The 23,744-nt window shown below is 41.7% G+C and overlaps 1 protein-coding gene across 1 annotated transcript in view; it reads left to right on the forward strand.

Annotated features, from left to right (window-relative positions):
- The first annotated feature begins 2,174 nt into the window (after window positions 1–2,174).
- Window positions 2,175–23,744, forward strand: part of LOC105540966 (WD and tetratricopeptide repeats protein 1-like) — a 47,753-nt gene continuing 26,183 nt past the window's right edge. Inside the window, exons 1-3 of the mRNA XM_011981755.1 lie at window positions 2,175–2,229; window positions 2,334–2,481; window positions 4,506–4,589. Coding sequence (XP_011837145.1) covers window positions 2,434–2,481; window positions 4,506–4,589 — 132 coding nt within the window. The 5' untranslated portion in view covers window positions 2,175–2,229; window positions 2,334–2,433. The remainder of the gene's footprint in view (window positions 2,230–2,333; window positions 2,482–4,505; window positions 4,590–23,744) is intronic.

Below are 23,744 nucleotides of genomic sequence, written 5' to 3' on the forward strand. Positions count from 1 at the left end.
TGGCAGCTAGTTTTTTTTTTTTTTTTTTTTTTTTTTGTCCTACTGCATGCCTAGCACTAAAGGAAAACAAGATCTGCTATAACATAATGTTTAGGTGTCGAGTTTTCTTTTGTGGTTAAATGACAGAGGAAAGGAAGGAGCCTGCTCACAGATCAGGTGAAAAATGTGATTTCAGGAGGGCGTACTAGGAATCTGCAGAAGGCCAACTGGTGAGAGATTGAAAAGTAGCCTTGTGAGGTCCTAATGACTGGCGGGGTTGGCAGAGAGAACTGGTGGACCCTGAGAGCCATCTTCCGAGTACAGAGGGCCATCATTGGGAAGAAAGACTAAACATCTGTGTGGCTTCAGAGGTGGAACCAGGACTAAAAAGTGAAAATGACAGGAGGCAGAACTTTCCTTGAAAGTCTAGTATTTTTAAATCTGATTACAAAATTAGTGTGCTTTTATAGAATAATTTTGAAAATATTAAAAAGTAGAAAAAGTCAGTCATATCATTACCCAAAGAGAACTATTGTTTTCTTTCTATTATTTTACTTATTTTTCATTTGTTTAGAGACAGGGTCTTGTTCTGTCACCCAGGCAGGAGTGCAGTGGTGTCATCATAGCTCACTGCAGCCTCAAACCCCCAGGCTCAAGTGATCTTCCCACCTCAGCCTCCTGAGTAGCTGGGACTACAGGCGCATGCCACCATGTCCAACTTTTTTTTTTTTTTTTTTTTTTTTGATATAGATAAGGTTCACTTTGCTGCCCAGGCTGGTCTCTAATACCTGGCTTCAAGCAGTCCTCCCACCTCAACCTCCCAAAATGCTGGGATTACAGGCTTGAGCCACTGCGCCAAGCCATATTTTGAATTTTCTTATGATAAAATTGTTTTTCTTTTTTAGAGACAGAGTCTCGCTATATTGCCCAAGCAGGACTTGAACTCCTGGGCTCAAGTGATTCTCCTGTCTCAGCCTCCTGAGTAGTTGGGACTATAGGTGCACAGCAGTGTACCACCACACCTGACTTTTCTTTTTCTTGTGGCAAATCCTCAGAAATAGGATTGCTTATTATTTTTAACAATCAGAGTTGTATAACACAGGAATAGGTTGCTTCAACAAGTGGTAAGGCTAGGCCAGCACAGTGGCTCGTGCCTGTAATCCCAGCACTTTGGAAAGCTGAGGTAGACAGATCTCTTGAGCCCGGAATTTCAATACCAGCTTCAGCAAGATGGCGAGATTCCATCTCTACCAAAAAAAAAAAAAGAAAGAAAAAATTAGCTGGGAGGGGTAGTGTGCACCTGTGATCTCAGCTACTCAGGAGGCTGAGATGGGAGGATCACTTGAGCCTTGAAAGTTGAGGCTACAGTGAGCCATGATCATGCCGCTGCACTGCAGCCTGGGTGACAGAGTGAGACCCTGTCTCAAAAAAGGAAAAAAAGAGGAGTGAAACTAAAAGTCTACTTACCAGGATGTTGTTTTGTTTTGTTTTTTTGTTTTTTCAGTTTTTTGTGTTTTTGAGACAGAATCTTGCTCTGTTGCTCAGGCTGGAGTGCAGTGGTGCAATCTCGGCTCATTGCAAGCTCCGCCTCCCGGGTTCATGCCATTTTCCTGCTTTAGCCTCCCCAGTAGCTGGAACTACAGGCGGCCACCACCACGCCCAACTTTTTTTTTTGTATTTTTGGTAGAGACGGGGTTTCACCATGTTAGCCGAGATGGTCTCGATCTCCTGATCTCGTGATCCACCCACCTCAGCCTCCCAAAGTGCTGGGATTACAGGCATGAGCCACCGCGCCTAGCCCTACCAGGATGTTAAAGAAGAATTTCTTCGTTAGGTTGGGTCTTGGACATGGTCACCATTACATTTCCTTTACACTGTTTGATTCCGTGAATCTATTAGAGGCTTGAGAGTTCTGTCTGTGATACTGATTTGGTTTTGGGGAGAGCCAAGCTGAGGATCAGAGATTTGAAGCATGACTAAAAGTTCAGATGAGCTGCCACAGATGCCTACTGAGCAAGTGAAACTTGATGTCTTTCTGGCTTTGCCTTGTTCTAACTTTAAGGATATGCTACCATCATCCTTCATACTTATACCCAACCTGCCATTTTCTGATGAAGTATAACATATTCCTTCCGTGTTTGTTCCAGTGGTTCTTGGGACTGTGCTACTGTTCTCCCCACTGACCTCACCCATTCCAGAGGTTTTTCAACACTCTGGAGCAGGGCTAGCCCACCATGCCGCAAATGACAGGCAATGGCCAGTTCACTGGGTGGGCTGTTTTAGGGGTGGAATCAGGTCCTGGGAGCCACCTTATTATCCATCCTCCAAAGTTTGATGATTTTTTTTTCCCCCAGGTAATTAAATGTGTATTTTGTGGACCTGGGCTTGGCTGGAATGCTCAGGAGTCCTGAAGATCCTTTTATAGCTACCTTCTGTTAAACCCATTAAGAAAAGATGGCAAAAGTCAACATAACTAGAGACCTCATCCGTAGGCAGATCAAGGTAAGCAGCCCAGACTTCTGAACCAGATCATGAGATCCTTTCTTTCCCACAGGTTGATTTTACAGGTGAAAAAACTGAAATCTACAGTCTGTGACTTGCCGAAAGTCACATAGTTAGTGGCAGACCCAGGACTAGAATCAAGGTCTCTTCCTCTCCATCTTGTGTTGTTTAAGAACGTGGATTTCATGGAGACTCTGTCCACATACTTGTGCCTGGGCTGCTGAGATTAATGCAGGCTGGCGAGGGAGGGGAGCTGTCAATGTGTTGTGCAGATACATACACATTCTTGTGTTGGGCAGGTGGTGCACAAGAGTAAATATAACTTCTTCATGTTGCTCCAGCTGCCAAGTTGTGTATGTATGAGATCCTGGGAGAGCATTAGTCCCAGTTCAGCTTGTATTCTCTCTGAGGCTCTCCTGTGCTAAAGCCTGTCCTCTGCAGTTTATATGTAGAAGACACTCTGATACCTGTGAGATGAATGGATGACTGGGCAGTCAAGTTCAGTTAGTGAAGTAGCCCCAAGCTTTGTCAGGGAAACCCTCAGTAAAGGACCCATAGAGGTTTAATGGAATACATTAAACCAAGGCATGATGCGCTCCAGCTCTGGTAAGAATCCCCAGCTGGAGTCAGGAGCTTCATCTCACCACTGCCCTAATTAACTAACTATAGGTCTTTAGTCATTTTACCTCCTGTGCCTCAGTTTTATGTTGTTAAATGATGATAATGGCTGTCTGCCTGGAGACTGACCTTGAGAAAGTTCTTTGACAAGTTAAGTGCTAAAAAGTACTAAAAAAAATTTTTTTTTTTCCAAGACGCTGTGATGCTGTTACCCAGGCTGGGGTGCAGTGGTGTGATCTCGGCTCACTGCAACCTCCGCCTCCCAGGTTCAAGCGATTCTCTTGCCTCAGCCTCCCAAGTAGCTGGGACTACAGGCATATGTCACCATGCCCAGCTAATTTTTTGTATTTTTAGTAGAGACGGGGTTTCACCGTGTTAGTCAGGGTGGTCTTGATCTCCTGACCTCGTGATCCACCCGCCTTGGCCTCCCAAAGTGCTGGGATTACAGGTGTCAGCCACAACGCCTGGCCTAAACAAATTTTTAACAAAAAAATTTTTAAAAATCAAGTGGCATGCAGCATAAGCTGTGGTCACCATTTAGAAGGATTGAGTATGTGCCTCTACATGAGCCATGTACTTGGTGTATTTGTGTATTTTTCCCTGCATCCCTGGATCCTTTTATCTCATTTTTATTTTTATTTTTATTTTTATTTTTTGAGACAGAGTTTTGCTCTTATTGCCCAGGCTGGAGTGCAATGGCATGATCTTGGCTCACTGCAACCTCCACCTCCCAGGTTCAAGTGATTCTCCTGCCTCAGCCTCCCGAGTAGCTGGGATTACAGGCGTGTGCTACCATGCCTGGCTAATTTTGTATTTTTAGTAGAGATGGGGTTATACCATGTTGGCCAGGCTGGTCTTGAATTCCTGACCTCAGATGATCTGCCCTCCTTGGCTCCCAAAGTACTGGGATTACAGGCATGAGCCACCATGCACAGCCCCTGAATCCTTTTAGCTTTGTCCATTTGTGGGAGTTTTTTGTGTGTGATTTCATTAGACTGAGTAGTCCTTAAAGACAGGGGCCATTTCCTAGAAGCACAGAATCAGCAGGGTTTTTTTTCCCTTTGTGTGCAATGTGTGTCCTAAAGATGATTCCCACCCTGTTCATCCTAAATATGGAACTATTCCCCATTGTTGTTTCCAGGTTTTCTTCTCTCCTTTTTAAAAATTTTTTGCTTTTTTTTAAAAAAAAAAAAACGGAACAGCACCACTTACTGCTTAATTATATTCTACTGTCTTCTATTCTTCTCTAATCCTTGTCCAAGAATAATACAAAGTCCTGTAGGCCAGTTCTTTGTTGTCTTCTTTAGCTCCTGTGGTGCCCAGGAAAGGGCTGGATATATAGTAGGCACATAATAAATCATATTTAATTGAATCGATGAAATCAAGAATTTGTTTCTGTCCGCTAGGAGCGGGGTGCCCTGAGCTTTGAGCGGCGCTACCATGTCACTGACCCCTTTATCCGGCGGCTGGGCCTGGAAGCAGAGCTGCAGGTAAGAGATCCAGTTTACACCCTAGATGCAGATGACCTGCTGTCCATTCTCTGCCTGCAGAAATCCTCTTGGCCTCATCAAGGCATAAACAAGTGTTTCTCTGCAGACCATATCTGATGGTTACTTCTCCTTCAATAGACAACTAAATCTGAATCAAGTCAGCTATTGACATAGTCACGTATAAATTATTTTTTTGGACATACTATTTGCTTTGTGCTTTAAAAAAGTTTGTTCAATTTCATACCACTATTTTTACTATTGGCTTGGGCAGTGAATACAGATTCCTACCTGTATACAGTAATATAGAATTTATAGTGTTTTCATGTACATATACACATACACATAATGTATACATACACACACACACAAACATACACACTTTCTTATTTTAGCATCAAAGCAATGCTATGGGTATGTAGACTGAGAATAGGTATTTTAAAAAAAAGACTGACTCATGCCTGTATTCGCAGCACTTTGGGAGGTCAAAGAGGGTGGATCACTTGAGGTCAGGAGTTTGAGACCAGCCTGGCCAACATGGTGAAATACCAACTTTACTAAAAATACAAAATTAGCCAGGCATGGTGGTGCATGCCTGTAATCTCAGCTATTCGGGAGGCTAAGGCATGAGAATTACTTAAATCCAGGAGGCGGAAGTTGTAATGAACCAAGATCGTGCCACTGCACTCCTGCCTGGATGACAGAGCAAGACTGTTTCTCAAAAAAGAAAAAAATAAAAGAAAGCCAAGTTCAATGATACATGCCTATAGTCCCAGCTATTTGGGAGGCTGAGACAGGAGGATTGCTTGAGCCCAGGAGTTCAAGTCCAGCCTGAGCAATATAGCAAGACCTCGTCTCTAAAAATTAAAATAATAAAATGTTAAAAAAAAAAAAAAAGCCAAAAACCAAAACACTTGTTCAAATTTGTCCTGTCCAGTCCATGGATAGGCCAGACCTTTGGTCCAGAAATTCAGCTTTTTCATTGTGTCTGACATAGAGACTCCATAATGTTAGTTCCATTCTCTTTTCTTCCTCAACGTCATGTGTTTTGTGTTTTGTGGGTCTTTGTTTTTTTTGTTTGTTTGTTTTTTTGTTTGTTTGTTTTTGGTAGAGTTGGGGTCTTGCTATGTTGCCCAAGCTGATCTCCAATTCCTGACCTCAAACAGTTCTCCCACCTTGGTCTCCCAAAGTGCTGGGAATACAGGCGTGAGCCACCTCACCCAGCCAAGATCACATTTTGAATCTAATTTTTTTTTTTTTTTTGAAACAGTGTCTTGTATTGTTGCCCAGGCTGGAATGCAGTGGTGCCATCTTGGCTCACTGCAGCCTCAATTTCCCGGGCTCAAGTGATCCTCCTGCCTCAGCCCCGTGAATAGCTGGGATTACAGATACATGCCACCATGCCCAGCTAATTTTTGTATTTTTTTGTAGAGACAGGGTTTCACCATGTTGCCCAGGCTGGTCTCAAACTCCTGAGCTCAAGCCATTCACCTGCCTCAACCGCCCAAAGTGCTTGGATTACAGGTGTGAGCTACTGTGCCTAGCCCACATTGTAATCTTTAAGAACTTAGTACTTGTTGAGTTTTGGCATAGTATCAAAGAAGGATATACACAATTATCTAAAAAGGCTATTCAAATATTCCTTCCAATTCCAGCTTCTTTGTGAGGCTGGATTTTTTTTCACATACTTCAACCAAAACTGACGTTGCAGTGGGCTGAATACAAGAGCAGATGAGAATCTACTGGTCTTCCATTAAACTATACATTAAAGAAGTTTGCAAAAATGTAAAACAACACCACTCTTCTCATTAAATTCTTTGCCTTGGAAAATACAGTTATTTCATTTAAAATGTGTTTTGTATTGTTTTTTTTTAGCGAATTAATAATATGCCAGCCTGGGCAACATAGCGAGACCTTGTCTCTACTAAAAATTTTTTTAAAAAGGAATTAGCCAAGCATGGTGGTGCATACTTGTCCCAACTATTTGGGAGGCTAAAATGGGAGGATCACTTGGGCCTAGGAGGTTGAGGCTGCAGTGAAGTGTGATTGTGCCACTGCACTCCAGCCTGGGTGACAGAGTGAGACCCTGTTTAAAAAAAAAAAAAAAATTGCTGGGCGCAGTGGCTCACGCCTGTAATCCCAGCACTTAGGGAGGCTGAGACGAGCGGATCACCTGAGGTCAGGAGTTCAAGACCAGCCTGCCCAACATGGAGAAACCCCAGCTCTACAAAAAATACAAAAATTAGTTGGCTGTGGTTGTGCATGCCTGTAATCCCAGCAACTTGGGAGGCTGAAGCAGGAGAATCGCTTGAACCCTGGAGGCAGAGGTTGCAGTGAGCCAAGATCATGCCATTGCACTCCAGGCCTGGGCAACAAGCATAAAACTCCATCTCAGAAAAAAAAAAAATTGTTTTAATTTCTAATATGATAAATATTGACAGATATCACCCATATAAACAAAAGCTCTTGGGAATCTTCAATAATTTTTAATAGTGTAAAGGGATCCTGAAACTAAAAATTTTAAGAACCACCGCTCTATGGAGCCATGGAATGGGATGCCTGAATAATATCGCCTGGAGAAAAAGTAGGAGGAGCAAGAAGAGGGTCTAGGACCAAGAACCAACGTGTTTCAGCATTTAGAGAGTACCTGCTTTTCCTCTTCCTCTACCCACTGAAGACAGAAAGAATAGCCATAGAGGTTTGCGGAGAACATGGTATCATGATAGCCAAGGAGAAGAGAAAGCTCGACTGTGTTGATTTTTACAGTCTAACTCTCAAAAAGCTATCTGTTTTCCTCTTTCCTGGTTTGGAGTTGGAGAGAATACTATTTGCATTACCCCAAATAGTAATTAAAATACCTCTATAAGCAATGTGAACTTGGAGAAGTCCTTTAACTTCTAAAGGCCATTTTTTCATCTGTAAAGTAATGTCTCTTAGGTGTAAGTAAGTTAATTTATGTAAAGTACCTAGCACAGTGTCCAGTATATTGTATAAGTCCATGACATACACAAACATTAGCTGCTATTATTGTTGTTATTTATGGAAAGCTCTTAAAGTTTTCCAAGATACCAGTCCCAAGATGCTGATTCGATGGCATCTAGCTATTTAAAACTTCTTCAGTCATTTCCTTCCCTGTTTTATTTCCGTCATTGTCACATATGGACTTCATGTTAGTCAATAATAGATTGTCTTTGGCATTCAGAAAAGGTGATTAGTGTGAGGTAAGGGTGGGATAAGAGGGAAAATCAACAGTAAAAGCTCCTGCCTTTTAGTGGTTACTGGTTATGATGTTTTCTTTATGATCTGGGCAAAACATTTTTTCTGGGTTTTCCAATTTTCTACTCTGTATGCTTTTGAAAAATGCAAAGGGAAGCTGAAAGAGAACTATTATGACATAGTGTCAGACATTTAGTAGATGCTCAATAAAAACCTGTTGGTGTGATTGGCTTTTTTGATTTTCCACATTAGAGGTAGCTCTCATAACCTTATCCCTATTCAGCCATGCGATTTCTCTAGCTTCCGCCTTAATAATCTGGTCTGATTTTTACTTTTTGACTTTATAGTTTGCATTTTCTGTTCGTTTAAAATTCAGACTTTAGCTAGTCTTGATATTTGTTACCCTTCCTGTATGTTAATAGAATTTGTACCTACAGAACTAACTGTTTAAAAAAAGCCTCCAAGTTAACTTGGATTACTTTCTTCTTTTTTTTTTTTTTTTTGGCAACAGGGCCTCACTCTGTCGCCCAGGTTGCACTCTGTCGCCAGTGCAGTGGCTGATCTCAGCTCAGTGCAACCTCTGCCTCCTGGACTGAAGCAATTCTCATGCCTCAGCTTCCTGAGTAGCTGGGATTACAGGCATGTGCCACCACACCCAGCTAAATTTTTTATTTTGCTGGAGATGGAGTTTCGCCAAGTTGGCCAGGCTGGTCTCAAACTCCTATCCTCAAGTGATCCACTCACCTTATTTTTTAATAGGTCAACATTCATATGGTTCAAATTCAAAAGTTTAAAAAGTCATCTCCTCATTATTTTTCCCAGCTACCTAATCCATTTACGTGGAATCAACTAATATAATCAGTTTTAGTATCCTTTCAGAGGAATTTTATGCATAAAATTCTTACCTTTTCTCATGAATGTTAGCCTAACATGTTTACTGTTTCAGTAAGAAAATCAACAACTTACTAAAAAAAGGTCTAAAACAATGAAGTATCTTTAAAAAGATACTTTCATAATTTTGCCATATTCATATATAAGATATTTCTAATTTCTAATTCTTTCATGGTTCAGAGTGTTCTGTTGTGTATGTGGACCCATAATTTACTTAAATTGTCCGTACCAATAGACATGTAGATTACTTCTAATTTTTTGCATGTACAGGGTCATTCCTTATGACATCATTTGGCACGTGCAGTTATATCTCTATCAGATGAATACCTGGGGTGGAATTTGTAGGTCAGAGGATATATGCATCTCTTATTTTGATAAATATTACCAAAATTGTCTTCCATGGTGTTTGTACCAACTTTTACTCCTATCATATTCCTTCACTCTTATCTCAAACATAATGCTCAACAAATATTCTCTCTCAAACCGCAATGTGTTCATCATCATTTTGAGAAATTTCACAGGTGAGGCATGGTGGCTCACTCCTGTAATCTCAGTAATTTGTGAGGCCATGGCAGGCGGATCACTTGAGCTCAGGAGTTTGAGACCAGCCTGGGCAACATGGCAAGACCCCTGTCTCTATACCATCAAAAATGAAAACATAAAAAAAGAGAGATTTCACAGATGAGTGCAGAATGATAGGCCAGAGAGATCACAGATTGGCTTTCAAGATACTTTTTATTTTTATCTTTTAATTTTTATTTTTTAATTTTTGTTTGTTTGTTTTCTGTTTTTTTTTTTTTTGAGACGGAGTCTCGCCCTGTCACCCAGGCTGGAGTGCAGTGGCGCGATCTTGGCTCACTGCACCCTTCACCTCCCAGGTTCAAGTGATTCTCCTGCCTCAGCCTTCCGAGTAGCTGGGATTACAGGCACATGCCTCCATGCCTGGCTAAGTTTTGTATTTTTAGGAGAGATGGGGTTTCACAGTGTTGGTCAGGGTGGTCTCGAACTCCTGACCTCGTGATTCACCCACCTCAGCCTCTCAAGTGCTGGGATTACAGGCGTGAGCCACCAAGCCCAGCCAATTTTTTAGTTCTGCTGAGACAGAGACTCAGTCTGTCACTCAGGCTGGAATACAGTGGCGCATTCTTGGCTCACTGCAACCTTTGCCTCCTGGGTTCAAGGGATTCTCCTGCCTCAGCCTCCCAAGTAACTGGGACTATAGGTGCATGCCACCACACCTGGCTAATTTTCGTAGTTTTAGTAGAGATGGAGTTTCACTATGTTGGCTAGGCTGGTCTTGAACTCCTGACCTCAGGTGGTCCGCCCACCTCAGCCTCCCAAAGTGCTGGGATTACAGGCATAAGCCACTGCGCCCAGCCCAAGATACTTTTTAAAATGAAAAATGTAGGCTCAGTGCAGTGGCTTATGCCTATAAATCCCAACACTTTGGGAGGCTGAGATAAGAGGATGGGGAGTCGAGAAAGGAGTTCAAGACCAGCCTGGGTAACATAAGGAGGCCCTGTTTCTCAAAAAAAAAAAATCAGCCAGGCGTGGAGGCACACGCCTATAGTCTCAGCTACTTGGGAGGCTAAGGCAGTAGGATCGCTTGAGCCCAGGAGGTTGAGGCTGCAGTGAGCCATGATCACACCACTGCACTCCAACTTGGGCAACAGAGTGGGACTGCCTCGAAAAAAAAAGTACAAACAATAAATATGTTAGGCTAACATATGAGTGTGGCAAGAGAGAATAGAGAATACTCAATTTAAGAGAACAATTAGAGTTCAAGTGGAAGAGGAATGAGAAATGAGATTGGTGAGGTAAGTGTGGATGGGCTATTTGTAATGAAGGATGTTATAAGCTACGTGGAAGACTATGGACAAGGGAGAGCCACTGAATGGTTTTTACCATAAGAGCAACATGATCAGAGTTATGCTTTTTTGTTTGTTTATTTGTTTGTGAGATGGAATCTTGCTCTGTCACCCAGGCTAGAGTGCAGTGGCACGATCTTGGCTTACTGCAACCTCCGCCTCCCGGGGTCAAGCAATTCTGCCTCAGCCTCCTGAGTAGCTGGGACTATAGGTGTGCACCACCACTCCTGGCTAATTTTTGTATTTTTAATAGAGACGGGGTTTCACCATATGGGCCAGGCTGGTCTCAAACGCCTGAACTTGTGATCCGCCCACCTTGACCTCCCAAAGTGCTGGGATTACAGGCATGAGCCACCGTGCCCGGACTTCTTGTTGTTGTTGTTGTTGTTGAGACAGAGTCTTGCTGTGTCACCCAGGCTAGAGTGCAGTGACACGATCATGGCTCACGATAGCCTTGACCTCCTGGGCTTTGGATGATCCTCCCACCTCAGCCTCCCAAGTAGCTGGAACTACAGACACTCACCACCATGCCCAGCTAGTTAGAAACAGGGTTTTACCATGTTGCCTAGGCTGGTTTTGAACCCCTAGGCTCATGTAGTCCACCCACCTTGGTTGGCCTCTCAAAGTGCTGGGATTCCAGGCATGAGCCACCATGCCTGGGCAGAGTTATGCTTTTTAAAAAATTAATGTTGGCTTCAAAATGAAGAATAGATTGCAGGAGTTTAAACTGGAGACAGGCAGAACCAGTTAAGAGGTTATGACAGTGATTCAGGAAAAGGTGATGGGTTACCTGAACTAAAATAACAGTAATTTGGATGGAGAGAAGCCAGTGGATTTGAGAGACATTTAAGAGGTATAATTGGGGCAAGTGCTGTAATCCCAGCACTTTGGGAGGCCAAGGCAGGCGGATTACTTGAGCTCAGGAGTTCGAGACCAGCCTGGCTAACATGGTGAAACCCTGTTTCTACTAAAAATACAAAAATTAGGCAGGGGTGGTGACACACCCCTGTGGTCCCAGCTACTTGGGAGGCTGAGGCACAACAATCACTTGAGCCTGGGAGGAGGTGGAGGTTACAGTGAGCCAAGATTGTGCCACTGCACTCCAGCCTGGGCAACAGAGTGACTCTCCCTCAAAAAATTAAAAATTAAAATAATTTTTAAAAAGAGGTAGAATTAGGCCAGGCGCAGTGGCTCACACCTATAATCCTAGCACTTTGGGAGGCCAAGACGGGCAGATCACTTGAGCCCAGGAGTTTGAGACCAGCCTGGGCAACATGGCGAAACATGGTCTTTACAAAAAAAAAAATAGAGCCAGGCATGATGGCGCACACCTGTAGTTCCAGCTACTTGGGAAGCTAAGGTAGGAGGATCATCTGAGCCTAGGGAGGTTGAGGCTGCACTGAGATGTGATCATGCCACTGAACTCCAGCCTGGTGGACAGAATAAGAAGGAAATAGTACTGCCATTACTGCCAGTGGAAAAGTAAAATAAGGACCAAGAAGTATTCATTGATTTAGAGCAAAGACACTATAGTGGTAACCGTGGCAAGAACCATTTCTGTGGAATGTGGTGTGGATAGATAGAAGTGGGTTGAGGAATTATTGGAAAACGAAGAAGTGAAAATATCAAGTATAGATTACTCTTTCAGTCTGGCTATGAAGGAAGGGGGAGAGAAATAGTAGGCTGTAGCTAGATATGTATGAAGTTGGCATCAAGGAAGGACTTTTATAAATTAAGGAAACTTGGCCGGGCGCGGTGACTTATGCCTGTAATCCCAGCACTTTAGGAGGCCGAGGCAAGCAGATCACAAGGTCAGGAGTTCAAGACCAGCCTGACCAACATGGTGGAACCCTGGCTCCACCAAAAATACAAAAAAATTCGCCAGGTGTGGTGGCGTGTGCCTATAATCCCAGCTATTCAGGAGGCTGAGGCAGGAGAATCGCTTGAACGCGGGAGATGGAAGTTGCAGTGAACCGAGATCGCGCCACTGCTCTCCAACCTGGGTGACAGAGCAAGACTCCGTCTCAAAAAAGAAAGAAACTCAAGCATGTGTAATCTGAAGAGGAAATAACTGGCAGAGAAAGGGAAAGCTGAAGACACAGGAAAGCAAGGAGATTATCCAGAGTGGGGATGTGTCAGATGAATGTTGTAAGAGAACAGTTGTAATAATGAATCGTCGATTCTTAGCTGGATAGGGAAGGAAGTAAAGACATGAGTTTGCCTATAAGGAGAGAGTAGGTGGGTTGGTTGACTGGACTTGGAGGTCTTTTAAGGACTGGGGAGAGAGAGAGAGAGAAAGATTGTCTTGTGCTTTGCTTTTTTTTTTTTTTCCACTTACCAATATATCTTGAAAATTATCCCATATCAGTTCACAGAGTTCTTCCTTTTTTTTTTTTTTTTTTTTTTGAGGTAGTGTCTCTGTTGCCTGGGCTAGAATGCAGTGGCACAATTTCAGCTCACTGAAGCCCTCGACCTCCCAGGCTCAAGCAGTCCACCCACCTCAGCCTCCTGAGGTAGGGCTATAGGCATGCGCTACCACGCCTGGCTGATTTTTGTATTTTTTTTTTTTAATAGAGATGGGGTCTTGCTGTGTTGACCAGGTTGGTCTCGAACTCCTGGCCTCAAGCATTCCTTCTATTTTGGCCTCCCAAAGTGCTAGGATTATAGACAGGAGCCACCACGCCCAGCCCTTCCACCCTTACTTATTATTTTACAGCTGTAGAGTACACCGTTGTGTAGATGCACCAAGATGTATTCATTGAATTTCCCATGTGTGGGCATGTAGAGTTGTTTCTAAGAGTTTGTAATTATAATAATAATTATTATAATCAAACTACCTTGTATTAAATACATAGGTAGTTTAGTATTGCTGGAGATGTATCTTAAGGGTAGAAAACTTAAAAGTGAGAGTACTAGTCAAAGGGTAAATGTATATGTAGTTTTGTTAGATATTGCTGGCCGGGCGTGGTGGCTCACGCCTCTAATACCAGCACTTTGGGAGGCTGAGGCAGGTGAATCGCTTGAGCTCAGGAGTTCAAGATCAGCCTGGGCAACATGGCAAGACCCCATCTCTACAAAAAATACAAAAATTAGCCAGACGTGGTGGCACGTGCCAGTAGTCCCAGCTACTTGGGAGGTTGAGGTAAGAGGATCACCTGGGCCTAGGAGGTTGAGGCTACAGTGAGCTGAGATCGTGCCACTGCATTCCAGCCTAGGCAACAGAGTAAGATCCTATCTCAAAAACAAAGAAACAAACAAACAAAAAAAAAAAACAGATGTTGCCAAATTCTCCACCATGGAATTTGCACCATTTTGTCTTCCCACCAGCAATGCATGAATGTGCCTGTTTTTCTATAACTCATCAGTAGACTGTGTGGTTGAGCTTTTGAATTTTTTTTTTTTTTTATCATTCTAACTAGTAAAAAGTGTCTCCGTATAGTTTTAAGTTACATTTCTCTTATGAATGAAGTTTAATATATATTCCATATGCTTGAGGGCCATTTTAATATAATTTTTGCCAATTTTGGTGTAAAAAGGGAGGGAGAATAAGGATTGATATATGCACCTGCATGGTTTTTGTAAACAGAAGCACAGGATGGATAAGGAGAAACTAATGAAATTAGTCACTGCAGCGGGTGGGAGGTATAAGATAGAAGAGTAGAGAAAGGTGAGTAACTCTTCTTTGGACCTTTTTGTAGTTTTTACATTTATTTATTTTATTTTTATTTTTATTTTGAGACAGAGCCTCTCTCTGTTGCCCAGGCTGGTGTGCAGTGGCATGATCTTGGCTCACTGCAACCTCTGCCTCCTGGGTACAAGCAATGCATATGCCTCAACCTCCTGAGTAGCTGGGATGACAGGCATCTGCCACCATGCCCTGCTAATTTTTGTATTTTGAGTAGAGACAAGGTTTCACCATGTTTGCTAGGCTGGTCTCAAACTCCTGGCCTCAAGTGACCTGCCTGCCACAGCCTTCCAAAATGTTTAGATTACAGGGACGAGCCACCATGCCTGTTTACTTTTAGAACCATGTTGAGACTTTACATTTTCAGAAAGTAAAATTAAATCAACAAAGTTGGGAAGTGGGATGCCAACTAATTCATGTAATTTACTTTTTGTATTTTATTTTTATGTTATGTTATGTTATGTTATGTTATTTTATTTGAGATGGAGTCTCACTCTGTTGCCCAGGCTGGAGTGCAATGGTGTGATCTCGTCTCACCACAACCTCCGCCTCCTGGGTTCAAGCGATTCTCTTGCCTCAGCCTCCTGAGCAGCTGGGATTACAGGCGTGCACCACCATGCCTGGTAACTTTTGTATTTTTAGTAGAGATGGGGTTTCTCCATGTTGGTCAGGCTGGTCTCAAACTCCCGGCCTCAGGTGATCCACCCGCCTCGGCCTCCCAAAGTGCTGGGATTATAGGTGTGAGCCACTGTGCTGGCCTAAAAAATTTTTTAAAAAATAAAAAATAGACCAGGCGTGGTGGCTCACTTCTGTAATCCCAGCACTTTGGGAGGCCAAGGCAGGAGGATCACCTGAGGTTGGGAGTTCAGGACCAGCCTGACCAACATGGTGAAACCCTGTCTCTACTAAAAATACAAAAATTAGCTGTGCGAGATGGTGCATACCTGTAATCCCAGCTGCTCGGGAGGCTGAGGCAGGAGAATCACTTGAACCTGGCAGGCAGAGGTTGCGGTGAGCTGAGATGGCGCCATTGCACTCCAGCCTGGGCAACAGGAGCGAAACTGTCTCAAAAAAAAAAAATTTTTTTTTTTTAGTAGAGAGAAGGTTTTGCTGTGTTGCCCAGGCTGGTCTCAAACTCCTGTGCTCAAGTGATCCCGCCTTGGCCTCTCAAGTACTCCCACAGTGCTGGGCTGAGGCATGAGCCACCATGCCCAGCCAATTTTTTAATGTGATACTTTGTATATATTTTCAGTATAAAGATAAAATGAACTTCAAAGAAATCTTGAGCTCTACTTAGTAGATTTGTCATTTGTAGTATTGCTGTAGCAATTCTGTAACTACTTCGTGTATGTTACAGAATTGAATAAAGAAGTCAATGTTATTGGGAGCCAGAGTTCTCATGTAAAAGGGAAATTCAAATATGGAATAGGGAAAGACGAGGAAGAACTCTGAGGTACTGGATTGGAATTAGCCTATTTCAATATAAACTCATGATTTTAAAAGCACGTATAGCTTGAGGCCAGGAGTTGGAGACCAGCCTGGGTAACATAGTGAGACCCCTGTCTTCACAAATAAAAAATAGCTGGGCATGGTGACACATGTCTGTACTTCTAGCTGCTCAGGAGGTTGAGGCAGGAGGATCACTTGAGCCCAGGAGGTCAAGGCTGCACTGAGCTATGATTGCGTCACTGCACCCCAGCCTTGGCAACAAAAAAATAAAATAAATGTCTCTAAAAAACATAAAAATAAACTACATATATAGAAATTTGTATTTATCTATTATTTCCAGCTCTGTCCACAAAATGGTAATTTAGAAGCAGTGATACCATAGTAATTATGGGTTGCTAGTTTCTAAATACCATTCTCTATTAAAAGGAAGCAGGGATTTTTGGAGAAATAACTAATTCTAGGGCTGGGACAGGGCAAAAGTTGATATAGTCTTCAAAAATGTCAGTGTCATAGGAAACAAAAAAGGGCTGAGGAACTGTCCCAGATTAAAAGAAACAGAAAATGACTAATTTTCTTAATGACATTAAGAAAACATAAACTAAATGCAGTGTGTGATCCTGGATTGGATTCTGAATGAGGAAAATAAAATGGACATTATTGGACAGTTGGTGAAATTTGAATATGGGCTATATGTTAGACAACAGTATTGTATCAGTGTTAAATTTTCTGATTTTGATAAATATGCTCTGGTTAAATAAAAGAATGACCAATGTTCTCAAGAATTATACACTGAAGTAGTTAAGTGTAAGGGGTCCTGAAGTCTACAACTGATTTCTCAAATGGTTCAGGAAAAAAGGTACTTTGCACGTGTGTGTGTGTGTGTGTGTGTATAGAGAGAGAAAGAGGAGAGGGAGAGGAAAAAAGATTATTTAATTTATGAATTAGGTAAAACGTATATATAGGCATTCTTATACTATTCTTGCAAACTTTTTATGTTTGAAATTGTTTCAAAATAGAAAGTTGAAGTTGTTCATTAGGAAAATACAAAGGGCTGAGCACAATGGCTCACACCTGTAATCCCATCACTTTGGAGGCTGAGGTGGGAGGATCACTTGAGCCCAGAGCTGTGACCAGTCTGGGCAACATAACAAGACCTCATCTCTACAAAAAAATACAAAAATTAACCAAGTGTGGTGGTGTGCGCCTGTAGTCCCAGCTACTAGGGAGTCAGACGTGGGAGGATTGCTTGAGCCTAGGAGTTTGAGGCTGCAGTGAGCTATGATCATACCACTTACTGCAGCCTGAGCAACAGGGGGAGACCCTGTCTGAAAAAAAAGAGAGAGAGAGAAAGAAAAAACAAAATAAAATACAAAGAACTGGCTGGGACACAGTGGTTCATGCCTATAATCCCAGCACTTTGGGAGTCAGGAGAATCGTTTGAGGCCAGGAGTTTGAGGCCAGCCTGGGCAACATAGCAAGACCCCATCTCCATAAAACATTTTTTAAAAGTAAAAGAAAATACAAAGAACTGTTGTAGTGGCAGCAACCAAGTAAGAGAGCCAAAAGGGAGGTTGAGATTAAACAACTTAAATTTAAATTAACGAGGGTTAATTTTAAGCCATTCTAGTATATAAGACCCAATCAGCTTTCCACTTTCCTTGGACATTTTTGCTGAGCATTCCACATCCCTCTTTAGTTACATGTGCCAGCTCATCTCATGAGTTTTATTGTCACAACTGGACAAGAACCAAATATCCTGGGATTCCAGCCATGGCCTGCAGTCCTCACTTTTTTGGGGAGCTGCTTACTTTCATTTTGTATGTATTACCAGGGATCTTCCAAGATCACCTTGGAAGTTGTGATCACACTTTGATTCCTGCTACTTCATTCACTTGTGGGATTTCTTGGCACAGTATTAGATGCATGGTGGAGAGAAGAAGAAAGGAATCTCACTTTACGAATCAGAGTAAAACTGAGCATTTCTGAGGTCAGATAAGTGGTAGAAATAAGATTTTAAAGATTTATATCAGGCTTATCTGGCTCCAGAGTTCATATCCTTTCTGCCTCAACCATGTATCTGTTTTAAAAATGCCTTAATAGATAGTTCCTGGCTTGGTGGATTTATTCTCTTGCCTTATTAGTTTTCTTCATATTATCCTTAAACAATTGCAAACATTATGTATCTGTCTTACCTTTACAATCTGTCCTGCGTGCTTTTTCCATTTTGTTTCTTATATCATTTTAGCATAAATTCAAATTATGAATTTATGGAAACAAGTCGTATGAAACTAGATTGATTTCCTTTTTGAATAACTTTGGTAGATGAGAGCAGTTCCATAGGCATACTGTAACCTTATTCTAACAAACACTTGTCAGAGCTTTTTAAGATAATACCATTTTAGAGAAGTAAACTAGATACCAAGTTCATTAAACAGTCATGTTTAAAGAAAAAGATGCCAGCCTGGCCAACATGGTGAAACCTCATCTCTACTAAAAATACAAAAAAGTAGCCAGGCATGGTGGCAGGCACCTGTAATCTCAGCTACTCGGGAGGCTGAGACAGGAGAATTGCTTGAACCCAGGAGGCGGAGGTTGCAGTGAGCCGAGATTGCACCACTGCACTCTAACCTGGGCGACAGAGTGAGACTCTGTCTCAAAAAAAATAAAAATATAAATATAAATAAAAAATAAAGAAAAAGATGGAGCGGGGATCTGACTTTGTGAGAGATTTCCTTTCGTGAGGACTGTCCTTTAAATCACAGATCAGCAATTTATGGCCAATGGGCCAAATCCAGAATGTTGGCTGTTTACTTGTTTGTTATTTTATATAATTGAGTGGTTTTGACTATTCACAAACTATATTCACAAAGTTTTGCAACCATCCCTGCTCTCTAATTCCAGAACGTTTTCATCACCCCAAAAAGGAACCTCTTACCCATCTTAGCAGTCACTCCCTTCTCCCATACTGACCCTACCCAGAAACCACTAATCTATTTTCTGTTGCAATGGATTTTCCTATTCTGAACATTTCACTTAAATGGAATTATAAAGTTTGTGGCTTTTTAGCGTAATGTTTTTAAGATTCATCTATGTTATAGCATGAATCTGTACTTTTCTTTTTTGTGGCCAAATAGCATTCTGTCATTTGGATATACCACATTCTGTCTATTCATTCATCAGTTGGTGGAACATGGGGTTATTTCTATTTTTTGGCTATTATGAATAATGCTTCTATGAACATTTGTGTACAAGTTTGTGTGGACATGTTTTCTTCACTTTTCTTGGTATATACCCAAGGGTGGAATTGCTGGGTCAGATGGTAACTCAGTGTTTAACTTTTTTGAGGAACTGCCAAACTGTTTTCCAAAGTAGTACCACCATTTTACATTCCCAACAGAAATGTATGAGGGTTCCAATTTGTCTGCATCCTCGCCAACACTTCTCATTATCAATATTTTTTATTATAGGCCAGGCGTGGTGGCTCACGCCTATAATCCCAGCACTTAGGGAGGCCGAAGCAGGCAGATCACGAGGTCAGGAGATCGAGACCATCCTGGCTAACACAGTGAAACCCCATCTCTACTAAAAATATAAAACTTAGCCAGGCATGGTGGCACACACCTGTAATCCCAGCTACTCGGGAGGCTGAGGCAGGAGAATTGCTTGGACCCAGGAGGTGGAGGTTGCAGTGAGCCGAGATTGCGCCACTGTACTCCAGCCTGGGTGGCAGAGCAAGACTTTGTCTCAAAAAGAAAAAAAAGAAAATTTTTTTTATTATAGCCCTCCTGGTGGGTGTGGAGTGGTATCTCATTGTGATTTTGATTTTCATTTCCCTAGTGACTAATGATGTTGAGTATGTTTTCATGTGCTTGTTGTCATATTTGTGTCATATTTTCTTTGGAGAAAGGTCTATTCAGATCCTTTACTCGTTTTTTAATTGGGTTGCCCTTTTTTGTTGTTGAGTTAGATATATGTGGTTTGAAATTTTGTTTCTTTTCCTTTGTGTGTTGTCTTTTCATTTTTTAATGATGACTTTGCATAAAAGTTTTAATTTTAATGAAATTCAATTTATGTTTTATCTTTTTTTTAAATTGATATGGGATCTCTCTCCGTAACCCTCACTGGAGTGCATTGGCACAGTGATGGCTTACTGCAGCCTCAACCTCCCAGGCTCAAGCAATCCTCCCATCTCAGCCTCTTGAGTAGCTGGGACTGCAGGCACACACCACCATGCCCAACTAAACTTTTTTTCTTTCATTACTGGTGCTTTTGGTATTATGTCTTAAAAAACATTGCCTAATCCAAGGTCGTGAATATATACACCTGTGTTTTCTTCTAAGAGTTTTATAGTTTTAGATTTTATATGTAGGTCTTTGATTCATTTGAATTAATTTTTATGTATGGTGTGAGGTAGGGATCCAACTTCATTCTTTTACATGTGGACATCCACTTGTCCTGTCACCATGAGCTGAAAAGACTATTCTTTCCTTCTACTGAATTGCTTAACACTCTTTTTGTTTTGTTTTGTTTTGTTTTTTTAAGAGACAGAGTCTGGCTATGTTGCACAGGCTGGTCTCAAACTCTTAGTCTCAAGTGATCCTCCTGCCTTAGTCTCCCAAATAACTGGGATTATAGGTGCAAGCCCCAGTGCCCAACCTGTCTTGACACTCTTATCAGAAATCAATTGACTATAAATTTAAGGATGTATTTATGAACTCTCAATTCTAGTCCATTGATCTAAATGTCTGTTCTTATGCCAGTACCACACTGTTTTGATTGCTGTAGCATTGTAGTAAGTTATGAAATTGGGAAGTATGAGTCTTTCAACTTTGTTCATCTTTTTCAATATTGTTTTGTCTATTCTGGGTCCCCGGTATTTCCATATAAGGTTTATTTTATTTTAATTTAAAAAAATTTTTTTGAGGCAGAGTCTCACTCTGTCTCCCAGGCTGGAGTGTAGTGGCATGATCTCGGCTCACTGCAGCCTCCGCTTCCTTCCTCAACCTCCCATGTAGCTGGGATTACAGGCATGTGCCACGGCACCCAGCTGATTTTTTGTATGTTTTAGTAGAGACGGGGTTTCACCATGTTGGCCTCAAACTCCTGACCTCAAATGATCAGCCCACCTCAGCCTCCCAAAGTGCTGGGATTATAGGCATGAGCCACCACACCCAGCCCATATGAGCTTTAAATTCAAATTTATTGCCACTTGCTTTTATAAATAAAGTTTTATTGGAACACAGCATACTCACTTATGTATTGCTTATGTTTGCTCTAGTGATTCAATGGTAGAATTGAGTAGTAGTGATAGAGACCATATGGCCTGCAAGACCTAAAATATTTACTGTCTGAGCCTTTACAGAAAAGATTGCTAACCTCTGCTTTAGATGATGGAGTAAACTCATGCTTTGAAGTACCAGAGGGCAGAACTAAGAACTATTCATTAATTCAGTCATATTTTCAAGCAAATATTGAATGCCTGCTATATGACAGAAATGTTCTAGACACTAGGAAAAGAATATAGCAGTGAATAAGACCAACACAATTCCTGGCCCCACGAAGCTTCTTGCCATGACCTGTAAAACACCCTTAGGATTTGGCCTCTGCTCACCTCCCTGAGCCCATCTTGCTCATCTTACTCTGTCCCCTTCATCACTATGCTCTAACCACATTGGCTTTCCTTCTGTTTCTTCAGCATTATCAGGCCTGTTCTTATTTTTATACTCGTTCTTCCATATGCCTGAAATGCTTTTCCTTCAGATCTTTGTGTAACTTGCTACTTCTCAGCATTCAGATTTCACCTCAAATATTAATTCCTCAAAGTGGCTTTCCCTGACCACTGTGTCTAAAGTATATCCAGGCCAGGTGCGGTGATTCATGCCTGTAATCCCAGTACTTTGGGAGGCCAAGGCGGGTGAATCACCTGAGGTCAGGAGTTCAAGACCAGCCTGGCCAACATGGTGAAACCCCATCTCTACTAAAAATACAAAAATTAGCCATGTGCGGTGATGCGTGCCTGTAAGCCCAGCTACTCAAGAGACTGAGGCAGAGAATTACTTGAACCTGGGAGGCGGACGTTGCAGTGAGCTGAGGTTGTGCCCTGCACTCCAGCCTGGGTGACACAGTGATATTTCGTCTCAAAAAATAAAAATAAATAATGTATATTCATCACACTTATTACCATCTGAATTCATCTTACTGATTTATATGTTTGTTTATTTTCTCTCTTACCCTACTAGAGTAATCTTATTTACCACAACAACCTTTGCATGTGAAAGAATGCCTAGTATATAATAGGTGCTTGAATAATTATTAAAAGATTGAATTAAGGCCGGACACGGTGACTCATGCCTATAATCCCAGCACTTTGGGAGGCTGAGGCAGGCAGATCACTTGAGCCCAGGAGTTTGAAACCAGCCAGCCTGGTCAACATGGCGAAACCCCATCTCTACAAAAAATACAAAAATTAGCCAGGTGTGGTGGCACGCATCTCTAGTCCCAGCTACTCAGGAGGCTGAGATGGGAGGATCACTGGAGCCCGACCAGAAATATAATTGCTCCTTTTCATGACTTTTAGGAGGATTTTTCTTTCTCCAATATAGTTCACATTGGGCTGTGCTTACGTTTTTTGTTTCTTGGGATTGTTTTTGTTTTTGTTTTTGTTTTTATGAGACAGAGCCTTGCTCTCTTGCCCAGGCTGGAGTGCAGTGACATGATCATGGCTCACTGTAGCCTCCACCTCCCGGGTTCAAGAGATCCTCCCACCTTAGCCTCCCCAGTAGCTGGGACTACAAGCGCACGCCACCACAGCTGGCTAATTTCTTAAATTTTTGTAGAGATAGCATCTGACTATGTTGCCCAGACTAGTCTCAAACTCCTGGGCTCAAGCAGTCCTCCTGCCTAGCCTCCCAAAGTGCTGAGATTACTGGTGTGAGCCACCATGCCCAGCCTGTGCTGTAAGTCTTGAACTCTCTTGGTACAATGGAAAAGACGTATTTGGATTTTAGTTCTGATTCTGCCACTCAGCTATCAAAGTAGCCACTCAAAGTGCTTTACAAATACTGTTCGTTTCCCACAACAACCCCATGAGGCTATCTACAGTTATTATTTCTTTTACTGATGTAGAGCCTGAGACACAGAGAGGTTAAAGAACTTGCTCAAGGAAATACAGCTTGTACACATAAAACGATATTTGTTGTATTTTATGGACAACTTAATGGATTTTCAAGGGTAATTATGTGAAGTATTTAGGACAGGGCCTGACACATAGAAAGCTAAGTTTAGCTATTCTTATAATTATTACTACTCCATATAAGTAGTTCTTAGGCCCACTAAAATTTGAGAAAACATTGAGCTAGATTAAAGAAGGAACAAAAGGAAAGATTTTATGGAAATGTCTGAATATACAAATCATTCTGACTTTAAGACAACATATCGTTAAGTGAATAGTGAGTGAGGAATTTTTTAAAGTTTTATTTGCTGTCAGAACTTACTCCATTCTGTTAAAATATTGCACCTACATAACCTTAATACATGGTAATAAATGTGTGTATTGTGAAGCTTAAATAAATTGACAAAAGTGAAAGCTTAACATCTACCCTGGAATTTAGTAAGTGTTCTGTTAATTTTGCTGGATTTTAATCTAAATCTTGCTTGTTCAGACTCATTCATGCTGTTTTTTAAGAAGTTAGAGAGAAGCACTTGGCTGTCTGCTTCCTGTCTTTCCTAGTTGGCATTTTTTGTGGAGGCTTCATTAAATATCTGTAACTTTCACGCTCTTTGACATTGACCCTTTAGGTTGAGCCTCATTACACAAGGGTTTAGGCCTGAAGTCAGCAGGTACGTTAAATGTGTATATGATGAATCTCTCTGGGTTACAGTTAAGAGAGGGTCCTTATATGTAGCTACACAAACTGGATCACAGGCTTTGCCTGAAAGTCAGAAAATGTTCTCAAAGATCCTTTAAGCCTGTTCCTAAAGACTGACATTCTTATTTTCTTCTGGTTTGTTTGGTATCTCCTTTTTCTTTTATATATATATATATATATA

The sequence above is a fragment of the Mandrillus leucophaeus genome, unplaced genomic scaffold (assembly GCF_000951045.1).
Source record: "Mandrillus leucophaeus isolate KB7577 unplaced genomic scaffold, Mleu.le_1.0 Scaffold23, whole genome shotgun sequence".
Lineage (NCBI taxonomy): Eukaryota > Metazoa > Chordata > Mammalia > Primates > Cercopithecidae > Mandrillus > Mandrillus leucophaeus.